The sequence below is a fragment of the Alligator sinensis genome, unplaced genomic scaffold (assembly GCF_000455745.1).
Source record: "Alligator sinensis unplaced genomic scaffold, ASM45574v1 scaffold170_1, whole genome shotgun sequence".
Taxonomy (NCBI): Eukaryota; Metazoa; Chordata; order Crocodylia; family Alligatoridae; genus Alligator; species Alligator sinensis.
In genome coordinates, this window is record NW_005841863.1 from 3,754,433 (window position 1) to 3,770,164 (window position 15,732).

At 38.4% G+C, this 15,732-nt stretch overlaps 1 protein-coding gene across 9 annotated transcripts in view; it reads right to left on the reverse strand.

Moving 5' to 3' along the window:
* The window catches only part of ANKRD27 (ankyrin repeat domain 27), a 75,463-nt gene that overhangs the window by 58,828 nt on the left and 903 nt on the right, over positions 1-15,732 (reverse strand). For 6 of the 9 annotated variants that reach the window (XR_003096451.1, XR_003096452.1, XM_025216724.1 and 3 more), the window contains exons 2-3: positions 5,444-5,563; positions 134-244 (exon numbers count right to left, since the gene is read on the reverse strand). Coding sequence is in view for 5 of the 9 variants with exons in the window: in XM_025216724.1 (XP_025072509.1) it covers positions 134-244; positions 5,444-5,545 (213 nt within the window). In the remaining 4 variants the exon portion in view is untranslated. Of the gene's footprint in view, positions 1-133; positions 245-5,443; positions 5,566-7,001; positions 7,022-15,732 lie in introns of those variants that run through there. The other 3 variants (XM_025216714.1, XM_025216734.1, XM_025216727.1) reach the window with 3 other exon arrangements.

The window sequence follows — 15,732 nt, forward strand, 5'->3', positions numbered from 1 at the left end:
GACATCCAATGATCTGTTCTAATAATTGGGTTGTACTTTTTAAATTGCTGCCTGCCATGGGACAAATCTGGGCTCCTGTATACCAACTGGCTGGACCTGCCCACTGTAAAGTACACATTTTACAGGAAACTACCTTTCCATTTAAGGTCTGAAAGCGTTCTTCCACTGGCTTTAGAACATAGGAGTCAAACTGACAACTCGGCAGGTTGTTGCTTGAGAGGCTTCCTTTGCATGGTACTAATACCTGGAGAAACAATGAAAAATCAGTCAGGTGGACTCTTCATAAAGCAGCATGCCAGCTTCCCCAGGGCCAAAGTATCCTTGCCCCATAACTCAGATTTGATAGGCTGTTTTGTTGCAACATCATTTACTAATGCATAGATGGCAAGAATGTTCTTTTCAGAAAGTTAGTGAAAGACCATAATGAAGGTTAGCACTACATCCCCAAAAAGTAAAAAAGCAAGAGAATTGTTTTCTATTTGGTTACGTTACGCTAACCGTGCAAGTAACAGGCTACTAGGCTTTTTTTTGGTAACCAAAGTAGTACTCTCTAGCAAGACAACCATTTGATGTTTAGAAATTAGAGGCCAACACTAGGTAGATAAGAGCACACACTAAGTGTTTTACTCAGTAAAGGCCAAGTAAAAGATCAACAGAAGAAAGTGCCATTGGGAAGACTAGCAGCAGGGTAGAGACACCTCCTATTAACAAATTAGATGTGGGTGTAAAGGTGAATTATGGCATCTGTGGAAAAGACACAGATTAACCCCACTGGCAATCACTTGAACCATCAGGCAATTTAAAAAACAAAACCCTCCAGCATTTACTAGGTGGCATGGTATTGACATTGAGCAAGTCCAACATCATTCTTTATACCTACAGCAAATATAAGCCCCAAACATTTTTGTAGAGCTACAAGCTACAGCTCTACAAAAGTAACTAAATAAATAAAATAGAGCACTATCAGGCATGCATACACGCTCAGCCCCCTACCTGGCATGCAAAACCACCACACAGACAGGTTCTCTAGCCAGGGGTCAAGCCAGAACACACTTGAACCTGCTCTGCCATTCAGAAGACCATCCACCACTTTCTGATGTTCACAGGCAGTGGTCTAGTCACATTTTCAATTTCACACCAGCAAAATAAAGCTTCCAAACTGAGCTTTCAGCAGATGTACCAGACACCTCATAGCCAGAAGCCAATTAGAAGCAACACACCTCAGGGATACTCAACGGGATACTGTCCCTTGACTTTGCTCTGGGCACCAACTTGGAGATCAGTTGCTAATTAAGAAGTACCGTCTGGCAGCAGGAGCATAGAAATCAATGATTTCATTGCTTCCTACCAGGTTCTGAACATCAGAGGAAATGGTCAGTCAGCAATGTTTGGAAAGTTATTGGCACAAGAGGCACTAGAGCAAGGCCTTAGTCTGATAGTCACCTTGATTAATTTAATTCTATACAACTGACAAAAAAAAAAAAAAAAAAGAAGAAGAAAGCCTTTGACATCTAGGAAAGGATAGCATTTTGCATGTCATTGCTTCCAGCTCTCATGACTTGAGTTCTCATTACACAGCCTTTCCTTTTAGATTTAGTCAGCTACTTTACACAAACCAACATCTGAAATACAAATATACATACAAATATATATAGAAATACCTGCACACAGATGGGCTTGCTTTTGTTCCTGAATGTACTTTTCTCCAAGAAGATATCTTTCAGTTGCACAAACATTTTGAACAACGCTATCTATTAACCCCCAAACTTCAAAAGGTGTGTGTGGGGGCAGGAGTGGGGGGGAAAATAATAGTGACAGCAAGAGCGCAACAAAGCCTCCCTGAATTTGATCCAGTGTGAAAGCCATAGTTTTATAAGCAACAGGTCAGTTGGCTTTTGTAAGGATAGCCAAAGCAATTAACTAAATTAAAAAAGTTTAGATTATATAGCTTTTAGATATTTATTCCCCAAAAGAAGTTGCTACCATGTTACTAGAAAGGGCCCACTTTGAAGCTGTAAGGTAAAATTAGAAGCTCCATCTGACGAACTTATGACAACACAAAAAAAAAAGTGTACAAAACTAGTGGAGCATAGGAGAGCATGCAATCATGGGCACCATCAATGACAGGAAACATTAGGGTCACATGAAGACATTTTACCTGGAGAAAATTAAACATACCCTGAGGTATGGAGTATATATCAAAGTCCCAATGGCTTCTGCATGTTGAAAATTAAACGAAGGAAACAATCCAGAAAAGTCAAACACCCATCTTGCCTTTCCACACTTGCAACTACAAAATTACCCTGTATAAATCTAAACAAAAGCACATTCTTGATTTAAAAAAAGCTTGCCTTAAGAACCCCAACATATTGTACATCTAAAGGGTCCCTGGGCAAAGCACACAAGGGGTCAACCTTTGGCAGGAGGCTACCACAACATACAATAAACACAAGTGAAGAGGGTTGAAGGCCTTAGCTAGGGGTATGACAGAAGCTCCAGAAAAAACTGTGCAAGCAAATCAGCACCACAGGTTTCACATACCTTCGAAGTTTTGCTTAAATTGTTCACAGCTTGAAAGTAATTACTCCATAATAGACTGGTCAGCATGGAGTAATTTCTCTCCCCTACTGACCCCAGCCAGTCAGCATGCTTTTAAGGATGTATCCTGATACATCTTTTTACTGCACACATGGTAATCAACCTTCACGATCCAACAGGACAAGTTTATTTTGGGAGGAAAAGGGGCAAGAGGTCAACTCTGCAGCCAAAGGCTGACATTCACCTTGATTCGTTTTTAATTCTATACAACCGACTAAAAAAAGGAAGGCCTTCACTTATTGTCAGAAGTAAGAAGAGCATGAAGATTCAGTTTCTCCTCACTAAAAGCCTCCTAATATTGAAAGACAGGCTTACTTCCGAAGCATTTCTACTCTTGAGATAAGAACATTACTTTCTCTGGAAATGTCAGTCCTACTCAAGAGTAAAAGCATTTGTTCTCGAGGCATAAAAAAAGCAATACCATTAGCAGCAGCAGTCACCTCTGCAAGGCTGTCAGACTTGAAACAAGCCATGAAGCACACCTAAAGTTAGTGGCAAGTGCAATTTCTGCAGATATCTACATTTATCAAAATAGTACTTTACTTTTAGACCCTCTCAGAGTTCTGCAGTTGTTCTCTGCTTAGAAAAGCCCCTTTTACTGACAAAAATAAAATACCCACATACTACACACCCTATGGTTCTTATTCTTTTAAAATGTAGAGAATTGCCAGGATTTTTTATTTTTAAATTGTTGCAAATTTTAAAATTCAGTAGTGGGGGAGAAGGAAGCTAGTAGTGTCTTAATTGCAGCTGCCATAGTTAGGCAACCTTACAAGATAATATCAGAATAGATTTCCAAAGTAAAGTTATTTCAGAAATGCTGAGCACAATACTCCTTTATTTAAAAACTGGGCACAGCATAGGCCTCCTGGTTATCTCGGGGAGGGGGGAAGAAGAAAAAAAAAAAAGTATTAGCAATACCAATTTCAGAGAGATTGTACATAATGAAGATTCTGCTCTTCTCCCCCTGCCAGAAACCAGATATTTAGAATAAAAAGCAAATATAAGCTTCACTGTTTTCCAGCTCAACATTTCCTCACCTATTTTATGAATAATTAACCACCATGTTTTCTAGCCCTGCATATTCTGTATGCCACAGATCATTCACCTATTAGAAAACTTAGGTCTTGCATTTTAACTTTGAAGCTTTCTAACACAAACTAATCATGGGAGAAACCTCAGACATATTCAAAAGGAAAGGCTGAGACCGACAGACTTTCTTCATCATAGCTAATAAATGCTTAAACAGGACAAGAATAAGCAAGTTATGTAACCTATTTAAGATTAGAAAGCTTCCTCTAAATAAGGTTTTACGTACATCAGACAGAAACCCAGATCACTGGGGAAGGTTAGCCTTTTTTTTTTTTTTTTTTAAATCACGCACAGAAAAAGCTGTTCATGTGTTAGGGTGGTTTTTTCAACAAATTTCATGTCCATCAGTGCTGATAATGATAGTATTTTAAAAGTTGATGTGTTTGGTCTAGGTCAGCTGTGAGCAGGATTAATACCAGTGTTCAGAATACCTACTGCTGTCAGTCATTTTCACTTGCATTTGCAAAACAGCTTCTGTATGGTCTTGTCATTACATTCACATCTCATGTCTGGACACTTCACCACTGTTCATAGGAGTCACCACTATTCTTAGAAAAGCTACCAAACACCCTACCTTATTTGCAAGTACTTCAAAAACAGGGGTAAATAAGTCACCATGCTCACATTTTCAGTTCTTAGTTGACATTTTAATGCTGGAAGAGAAGTTTTAATATTGTGAGGAAAAAAAGACAATTGCAAAATGCTCTGGTTCCCAGTGTCTCAAAGTTCTAATTATGGCAGAATGCTAGGCATCTATTTAAGCCAGACCTGCAAGGGCAGCTAGAAAATAAAACACAAGATAAAGGAAGTAACATTTTTAGTCATGCTTTTTGAAGGTACTAAATACAAAAATAAAAACACAAAAAAAACCCCACAACAAACAAAAAATGCTTAATATGAAGCTTCACAAGAAACCAATTTATAGATTTTTAAATGGGAACAAGTTTTGGAACAGCCAGCCACATGCTTGTAAAAATAGGAACTGCTAAATTTTGTATGAGCAACAACAAACAGGGAAGTCTTGAACCTAAAGGTCTATATTCACAGCTTGATCACTGTAAATGGATACGATGAGAAGAATTTAGCAACTTTGGTGAGAGCCTGTAGATACAGACAGGCAATAGTTCATCCATAAATTGGTTAAGAGCATAATGTACAAGCTCCAAAGACCTGATCATTGAAGTCAGTGACATGATGTCCACAGACTTCAGTAAGTTTTGAAACAAGCCTTTAGAAGCCAAATAAAGTGAAAGTAGAAGATAAAGAAAGAACAGAATGGAAGCCTGATTTGACAGAGATCTTCAGTCTTCACTCACATTCAGTAATGTGTATGTGTTGTTTATACTGCAACAGCCTCATGTCACAAAACAATAGCTTACTCCCTTTCCCTTGCAAACCAGAAACTTCACTCTCACATGGGACTGATGCTATTGTTTATAAATAAGCAACACAGCAGACAGTTATTTTATAGTTCATAGAAGGACCCAGAAGAACATATAGAAATCCCTTTAGAGAGTGAAAGCCCATCAAATTCTAATCTATTAGTCTTATGCATTCTCGCTCATGGAATTTTAAAGGTGAAAGCAATAAAATAAATTCTACACAGAGCAATTTTAATTTAAGATAATTTGCCAACTTGCTCACACGCTTCCACAATACCATGGACAGTGCATGCATATACCCTACTACTGGATTCAGATGCAGAAAAGTTTGGGCTTTTTCCAAAATAATAGCAAAAAGTTTCTTTACTTACAATACCATGGAATTCCGCAACTTTGCTACAGAGGTCAGGACGACGTTTCTGAAGGGCCAGATAAAAAGGGTTTTTCAAGAGATCTTCATCATACATAGCCATATGGACTTCAGAGATTTTCTAGAATAGATTCAAATGAAAAAAGGGATGGTTGATATTTTGTAAGACGCATTTTCTAGTTAGCTTACATACTGAACTTCTATAACGTTTAGGAAAGCTGAACAATGGGCCTGCTGACTTACTTTAAGAAGAACAAGAAAGTTTCCTAAATCTTAGTATAAAACTACCCTCCAGCACATATGGTTGTCCTGATATGAACAACTAATTCTAACATAAGAAATATTCAGAATCACAATTGCACAACAAGACTTCACAACTAGCACACTTCCTATTACGGTCATACCTTCCCAATTCTTTCAACTGTTAAAACCACTTTGCGCCTGTTAAGTAGAAAGCTGTGGGGGCAGGAACTATCACCAATTCATCTGCATAGCACAAACCACTGGGGACCTGGAACTTGACCATTAATAAAAACCTATTTGTAATTAGATGTTCCAAGCAGTACTAAGGAGTTACTGCAATAATATGCATTTCTATTGATTAGTAAAACTTAATGTCCATTTCGATGCAAGAAATCTATGCTCCAATTATTTTGGCTTTGATACAATGACAGTAATACAAAACAGTTCTACTTTTGTTCCTCCTGGAAAAGAATCTGCCTGATAAAACATTAACATTCCTGTAACAAGTAATACGGATTACATGAGAGAATTGTTAATCCCACCATACTAAATTTAAAACACTTTCTATTATGCTCTCTTCAGAGAAGTAGGGAAAAAATGGCAAAGCAGGAGATACGGAGAGAGAAAATAAAAAAAAGTCTTAAGAAGATAACAGAAGTACTACTAAAATCCAATAACCATCTTTAAGAAAAGAGGGAGGTAAGACTTCAACATAATGATTATTAAAATATTTATGTACCACTCACTGAGGCTTCTTAACATTCATTTGGTCAATGAGGTTACATACCCGGTTTCTGCACCTCTGGTAAGTTTCAATAAAATAAAAAGAACTCTTATTAGCTTTTCACAACGTTTTCTTTGGAAAGACACCGAAGCCCCATGTTGAGTTACAGCTTCCTGTTGTAGTGCCAACAAGTTCTACACTACAAGCAAGTTTGAGACTCATAATGGTGCCTCCAGAATTTTTTTTCTGCTCTCCCAGACAAGGTGAAAATTCTGTAGGTCAAACAAGATTACCAGTGCCCAAGGAAAGCTACTAGTGCACTGATCAAAAAGTCAGCATCCCCTTCACTCCACTACAATAGCTACAGAATTAGCACTGCAAGATAACTAGTGAAACATCACTTGTAGAGGTCTCCCAATCACAAGGCTCCTTAGCAAATCCAGAGATCACACCCCCATCCCCAGGGAAAGACTTAGTTTTGATATGTGATCAAGGTTGACAGACTAGACTAGAGGCCAACAGTTCTGCTCAAAAGGGAAACTTTGCATCGTTTCTGGCACTTTTTAGAAAATAAGGGCTGTTAAATACATACTTAAGGATGTTATTAGAAGTGCAGTTTGCTCAAGTCTTCAAAACCGACATAGGTCACATGGGGAAGTAGATTTGTCACACCCTCCCCCATCATGCACAGTGTTTGAAGAGCTCCATCTGATACAGATTGCAGCTTGAGATTCAGTTGTCTCTAATCACAGAGGGAGGGGGTGGAACAAATGACATGCTACCAAAAGAGTAGTAAACTTTTCATGGACTTTCAAGCTGTGCAAGTTGCAAAGAACTGCTTCTCTTAGGTTTATTTCCTTCATCCACCTGCTCCATGCCCTGCTATTCATTACTTACTTTCACACAATGTTATGTCTAGTGAAGGGAGACCCTAATTCCAGTTGTGCCCTTCAAAGCACTGATACTTACAGTGGGCAGGTTGGAGGCAATTCCAGCTGTGCCCCTCAAGGCACTGCCCATTGTAAGTATCAGGTTGGAGGCACTGTACAGGAAGGCAGTTAAGAAGCTTGTTTTGCTGCTTACTCTAATATTTGTTTTCAACTCAAAACCATGAGGTGTTACAAGTTTGAGGTTAACTATTTTATAAATATTAAAACATGAAGTAAATCAGTAAACAATAAGCACACTTTTTACCTACGTGTGAGCATTTTCGTTTCAACTTTGTCTATATGCTTACAGGGGGGTGGAAGGGATCACTTATTCCAGCTACTCTAAAACCCTGAAATTTGAGCTGTACCATGACAATACCACCACCCCAATCCATCTACCTCATCCGTAAAGTATTTTCCTCAAAAAAATAACAAAACCAAAAAACCTACAGCCACATCTAGTTTCTCATTAACAGGATTATGACATTAGGTGTTCTGCCCCTCCCCCTCCATGTTATGACTATACAGAGCAGGGATAGAATCTGATCTTCAGCTTGCTTACCCTCCTCCCTTTCCTGCTCGGGCAAAAGCTACAGTTTTAAATCCTTTCACAGCTGAAGCTCATTGGGCATCTCTTATCTTACCTATGTGGGTGCAGGAAGATGGAATATTCTTTTGGTAAATTAAAAGAAAACTGAAGGTAACTCGTAACTACTCTGGATCACACGGGGCCCAACATTCCTAGTGTTGCTGAACGTTATGGTCCCCCTGCTCCCTCCCATTTGCAAAGCAGGGGAGCAAACCTTTTGACCCCTCCATGCTCATGGGAAAGGAAGGCATTGATTGACCTTGAACAGCTAAACACAACAGAACTTACTGGAGGATATAGGCTGCAGCAGCAGTGACATCTTTCATTCCACCAGTTGGAGTTGATTGACTTTATGGCTCATTATCTACTTGATTCCTGCCAATTGCTCTTCAATCCAGGTGTTAAGAACTGCTCCAGGCAGTTGGTTTTAAACACCTGGATAGGTTTTAAACTTGGGGTAGAGCAGGAATCAGAGTAGGAAGCAAACACACCACTGTATCCCCTTACATCCGTTTCTGCTGGACTCTCCCCCTCCATTCATGCAGCTGCAAGGAGGGGTAAGGCATAGCAACTATTTTACAGCATCTATATGCTTCTATTCTTGGAGGGGGGTGGGATTCAGTTTTCCTGCTTAAGAAATGCTCCAATTCTGGAAAGTTTTTTGGTTTTTTCTTGCGGGGGGAGTGAATGTGGTATGCAAGTAAATATGGTACTCTTTCAATATTAATAATATTTGAGAATTTAAGCCAGAGTTTTTACAAGTGAACTCAAAAGCGTATGTCCTCGACTTCAAATCAAGGTAGGGAGGGTGAACCTAGCTACTTTACACAAGTGTGGTTGGTTTGGAACCCACTCCCTGCACCTAAAATAAACTTAATATTATATAAGACAGACTAAAACTTCATTTTCTTTCCTGGAAGAATTCAGTCTGTAAAAATCAAAATTATTACCATGCTTTTGTTCCCAGTGCAAGCTCTCAGCTATAGTGTTGTATTAGTGCATGGGTATTATATTTGCTTTGAGAAAGAACAATAAGAGTAGACAAGGAATTGTGTTTTTTGCTGGAACAGAATATATTCTACTTGAAGATCTGTACACAGAATAGAGTGGCAAAGTGAGGATGGGGTAGGAAGAGGGCCAAAAAGTGAACTATAACACACAGTTGTTCACAAAACACCTTTGGCTTTTAAAAGTGGATGACCTAGCCATTATGGGGGGGTGGAAAAAAGCACTTGCCAGTTTCCCAAACCGAGTTAAACAATATTGAAATTAAGACAAAGGGTTCTTTCCACCTTATAGTCACGTACACATCTTGAAGAGGCATCCTCATAAGTTGTAGATAAAACAGGAACTTTAGTACTGAATTATCAATATTGTAAATAGGAACTTCTTGACAGAAAATAGCTTTGTGTCCAACTGCAATTCAATTATTTGAAGCAGGGGACAACTCCTTCCTCTACCTGATTTGTCTATAATAACTTTAAACATGATATTCAAGTCAATTAGAAAAGGTACGTAATCAACAGCATTTAAATAATGGTTTATGCATTTTTAGAACTGGTTGTGCAATAGTTCCAGTAACAGGAGAACTCTTGGAGGCTGTATGGGACCCAGTTCTATTACAGCTGTAGTTCTCAGCCTTTTTAGGACTCAAAAGATACACCTCAAAGTACCAGCTCTTAGGTTTCACTCAGTTTGAGTACAGAGAAATTATAGCAATTCTTCTGTTACAAAAGAACTCAGAGCACAGCAGGTCAGAAATAGTTCCCATTTGAAATCTCTGCCTTTATCTTGTGACTCATGTATAAGTGTTTGCACACTTAAGTCCTAACAGTGCACAGCAACCTGTTTGAGAACTACTGCATTATTTAAAAAAAAGCAACACCCCTTACAATTTTTACTGTCATCTTATTGAAAAGCTGTAATTACCTTAGTACCAAAGCAATAGCAAATAGCTATGCATCAGATCCAAGCACTTAGACTGTCAGGATATACAACCATGAATTCCCAAATGAATGTTTAGCTTTCTCCTATGCATAGGTGTTTGCATCAGTGCTCCAAGTAAAAAAATCCACCTTTATTCATAAAAGGTGCCACAGAACCAGTTGCAGTTCTCACCAGAGACTAGATTTCATACTGCTGCAAGTACCAATGCATGTTTTAAAGTCCCTTGGGAATGCTTTGTAAATGTGAGATTTCAACTGTTAGAAATATGGGCATTAAAATTTCATGCATTTATTAATATGCAACAGTCACTAAACTCTTGTTTATTATACAAGTGTTGTAGTTGGGGAAGTTCAAACTACACCCCAAACTTTGTTTGCCTGATTTTTCTTTTAAAAAAAAAAAAATCTTCAATCTATTCTACTCCAATACTGTATTAAAAGACTGAACATTGCAATATACTGTAGGGGTTAAACAGCTCCCAGATCATAAAACTAAGGACTAGGATGCATAATGCAGTGCATTTCATAGGCACAAAAAAAACCTGCTCTGAAGTAAGTAATCTTATTAATCACTAGCAAACATGCTAAAAGCACCAATCCTACACTTTACCCCAGTGGGCTTTTATAACTCTCACATTTAATTCAGGCAACTGCAGGGTTGGCCATATATTTAAACTCTGGGGTTTTGTTTTTTTTTTGTTTTTTGTTTTTTGTTTTTTTTTTTACAATACTATCCCAGCAGTGTAGGTTACCAGTTCTGTCCACAGAAACAATTATCCAACCATGAAAAGACAGCACAATATCAAATTCCTGTGTTTAGACTAGATGCCCTATTAATTTGGTGTTAAGAGGCCTAAGTCCATCTGGTAAAGACACTACTCCTGTTTAAGTTTAGTATACAGACATTCATTTCAACTTAGTAAAGTAAGCTTCCATTATTTCCATAACAAATCAATAAAATCAGTGCTGTACTGCTTGGCAGCACAGCAGACAGTAAAGAGACAGGCAATAAGTAATAAATTAGATTCAGTAAGAGTGATGCCTGAACCTCAAGAAGATCAGTTTGGATGCTCTTTTTTTGGCATAAGTACCTGATGTAAGGTTAGTCTTGCATTAGGCAACAATGCTAGGCTCAGAGCTGCTTAAAGAGGAACTAGTTCTTTATTTTTGAAAGGCATGGCAATTGAAAACAGCATTAACACCCAACTGTTAATGTGAAAGTTTAACCAGAAAAAACAGTTGAAAGGCTGAATGCATCTCTGAATTAGTCAGCTCTCCATGAAAGATGAATATTTACAGAAAATATTTTTCTTTTTGAAATTAGTGTCAAGAACAAGCTGTAAACAAATGCTTTAACTTTTTTTTTTTTTTACTTGGACATTTTTCCTTGTACTTGGAGTTATTTCTGCTATCAAAATTTTCCAATCTCAATTCAAAAGATCTTAGAGTCAGCATTTACCAAGATCCCTGCCAGATATTAGTTTTGTTGCACATTATGGGTGAATACTGGCATATTACAGTTTTGTCAGGCAACTGGCCACACACTTATGTTATTGCAGCATACTTCTGTCACAAGAGTTGCTGTTCCAATGAGCAACTCTGTGGCTCAGCATTCATTTCTATCCAGAGAAAAACAGGTTTAACATCTGGCATGTTACCATTTGTGGTACAATACTTGCATGCCACATGCAACAAATTTAATACCTGTCTGGGACCTATGCCATCAAGTCAGTTAACCCATTTCTGTCTTCCACTAAAAATGCTAAGGAAATGCAAATATGGAAGATTTGTTTCTCACAAGACACACCAATGCTTACAGAAAGTCCAATTTTGTGACAGAGAGAGAGAGAAAAAAAATAGAAGACTCAGCCCTTCACAAGGTATGGCTTTGAGGCATTTTTCACCCCATCCAATTCATGGAAACATTACAGGTTTGCCAAATCATTTCTTACATTATGTTGTGTAGGAGTTTATCATTATCACTAGTCAGCCACTGCTTCAACAAGTTTTTCAAGAACAAAACAAACACCACCATACACAATACAGTTGACTACTGAATGTCAATAGCAGTACAAACAAACCAACAAAGCAAACCCTGGGAGGGAAAGGGCTGATATTCTACTGGAGCATGCAGTTGGGTCCAGTAAAAGATAAACACCGCTCCCCAATATCCTTGCCTCCCACATTTCCTGGATCATCATGGCTATAACATCACTCCAAGAACAACTAATATTAATAAAACTCCAGCAGCAAACAATCCTGACCACCATCTTACCCTCAAACAAGTTGTAAGTGATGACTTGGCAGGCCTTGCAGATCATAACATTTGTCAACTCTGCTATGGAACGCTCTCTCTCCAAAAGAGGAGTCTACACAAGGGTTGGTTACATAAGCTCTGAACTGAGGTCACTGTAAGTCACTGATGGAGGCAGAAAAGGGATTTCAAAACATCATATGCACATGCACACAGGAGGTAGTGACCTGAATAAGACTGTTTAATAAGGGCATGACATAAGTATTACTCTCCTAACCTAACTAGGAGGCTACATTAGCCATTACCTGAACTTCTACCTTCCATGTTACCACAGAGAAACTAAAAGTGCTAATTTATGAATAACTGCCTCTTTTTAACAGAGTTATGTTATGCATTTATTTGAAAATAAAATTAAAAAACAAAACAGCAGGGGTGTGTGCATGCACACAGGATGGAGTCAAATTTATTATATGTAGCAGTGTATTAAATTGCAGGAAAGCTAGACAATTTTTGCATAAATAGCCATGGAATTCGCTATCTCCTGGATGTGCTCCAACAGCCCCGCCGCTCAGCTGAAGTTGGTGGAGAGGCCCTGGAAGGCAGGAGGAGGGATGAGGTGGTGGCAACCATGTCTGCTAGCTGACCCTACTGCTCGTTGCGCTCCCCTGCCAGCCAGTGCTTCCTCCCCACAGAATGGGCAGGCTGCAAGTCTGGGCTGCAGCACAACGAGGACTGCTGGCTCCCACTGGGGCACCAGCATTTTATTTTTATTAAGTTGATTTAAATTGATTTTATGGATAATCCCAGACTTTGCAGTTTCTGTGGAATCATGAAGTGAGTAAACCCTAATTATATGTTAGTCAACATCCTAGATGAACAGAAATCAGTTTGTACAACCAAGGAAAACCGAAGCTTACTTGAAAAAGGGAAAGGTTCTGCTCTGCAACCAGCCCATTATTCTACAGTCCACAAGCTCTCTTTTTTCCATTTTGAAGACCACTCTATTACTCACTTTACATACCAAGATACTCACAAGGCTCTCTCAACTTTAAACCCAGTACAGTCAGTCCTCAGACTTGCAACATAACTGGTTCCTGAAAACTGTCTTAAGACAAAATACTGCAACTTGGAACAGTTTTCCCCATAGGAAACAATGCTATAAACAGGGACTGATTCCTGAACCAAGGCCTGATACCCTATTTTCACCAAAAACAACCCAGAATTTTGTACTCAATTATCAATGAAAAATATAGCTACATTAATGCATTTATATTGTAAATAGCAATTATATTGATTTGGAATGACTTCTTTGAGGTGACTTTGCTGGACTTTTTGAAGGGCTCTTGGTTGGACTTTGAAGCAAAAGTAAAGCGTAGGTGGGAAACAAAAGTAACTTACTCCCTCTCCCTCCCCCCAGCTTCTCAGTCTTGTGTGTTCCCTTAACTCTAGGAAATATACATTTTTCCCCCCCAGAAGTTGCAACTCTTACAGTGAGGATCTCATTTAAGTTCAAAGGAATTACACTGGTGCAACCAGGAAACCTATGGGTTTACGCAAGTGTTAATGAGGACATCCAAAGGCAATGGGATTGTGTAGGTGTAGCTGACAATGCAAAGTCATTATTAATACTGATTAAATGCAATCAATATGAAGCTTTACTGCATTCTCTAGACTGGGAGTTAGGACACACACATCCCTACTTGTAAACCGAGTGAGTATATTTGATCCATGACTCACAGAATTATGTTAATGGCAGTATTTTTACATGGACACTTTTCAGAGTAAGACAGAACTTTAGACCAGTATTTCTATTCCCTGTTGCACTAAGATAAGAGTTCCACAAGAAAGCGTTTTACTTGGCAAGAAACACTTCAGTGCTAGATTACTGACTGCAAGTCCCAGACACCCAAATAGACCCCACTCATCCTGAACACAGAAACAAAGCATTGAATTGTCCAGAATGATTTCTACTTGCCACCCTCAAATGTACCTTTCTGGGTTAGGAGCATGCACAGTAGGATTAGGCAAGAAAGGCTTCCCCTTCCAGGGAACACTACCAACATGCGACATTTTTATTTTAATATAAAAAAATAAATAAATAAATAAAAAACCTAAAAAAAAAAAACCAGCAGATAGCCAGAACTAACCTGTATGCTTGTCACCACACTGCACAATTTGCAGGCACATGACAACCAATTTGCTTCATCATGAAATTAATTGAGATTTGGAATATCTGAAGAGAGCTAGTCAAATCTTTATATAAAAATCTGACTAGTGTACAGAGCCTTTAAAATAGGGAGAAAATGATTTTTTTGCTTTTTTTTTTTAAGCTACCACCTTCATTTTCCACACCAAACTACCCTCCCAAAATAAAGTTAAATAAAATAAATAATTAAATTTAAAAAAAAAGGCTCTGAACTTTCTAGACTAGACAGTCAAAAAAGGAGCTGTTCTTCCAAATATTGGTTCACCTAAAGCAAAGTTTATTCCTCTAAGAAAAAAATCCCCTTTAAAGAGGCTGCTCAGCTAAAAAAATTATGAGATTTGTTCATTTATTATGGGTATGGGACCAGGAAAACCATTAGAAATAAGGACATGATATTTGAGCATAAAGGAGTGTGCCTCGAGAAGGGTATATATTCCAAACATACATTTGCAGGAGAACCTTCTCCACAATCCCAGCACTCAACAGCAACTGTTGTAAATCTTTCCATGGAACTCGAAAGTTTCTCCTCCTACACATTTACCACTGCCTTACCCATCTGTAAGGATTTCTCATACTGCATCACATACACAAATACTACATGCAAAATGACTTCAACCAGTCAGCACCTAGACAGAAAAAGTATCAACATTTATCCTTCAATTTTAAGGAAGTTAAGCCAGTCACCTGACAGATTAATATTAAAGCAGTTACTGTATCTGTTTTTCTGGGTACTGCCTGCCATCTAGCATTGGTTAGTGGCACTTACACTTAATTAACGTGGCTATTCAAAAGAATCCTTATTCTTCCACAGGAAGACGTAGTTAAAATCTGTTATCAAGCATCTAACTATAAACCATGTTTGTTGTTGCTTCTATTGCAGGTTCCCGGAACAATATTAAGTTTCTTAGCAAGACACATGCACAAACCTTCAGCTAATTGGTCCCCTAGGTAGTTTCAGATGAGCTGTGCCTATTAGGAGTTCTTGATGTACTGTATGGGTAGTAGCTTGTTACCAAAATACAGACCATTAGCAGTCACCCTACAGGTACAACATCAAATCAGAAGCTTAACATCACTCAAGTCACAAAATACTTTGATTAGCCTTAGGCTTATCCCTTATCCACCTGACTACAGCCATTATGCAGGAACACATCCTTGCTTGCAAGGTCAAATTCATCCAGCATGATTTCATCATAAGAGATTCCCTAATTCTTGACTTACTTTACTTAAGTACTGCATCTGAATTGGTAGGCAGCTACTTCATATTGGGACTTCTTAGCAGCATATAGAAGGAATAAAGATGCTGCTCTAACACAGTGAGCTCACATCAGAAGCCAAACACTATGTACAATATATAGTATTTATCTGTTCCCCTGTGATGGCATTCCTCACAGGAATG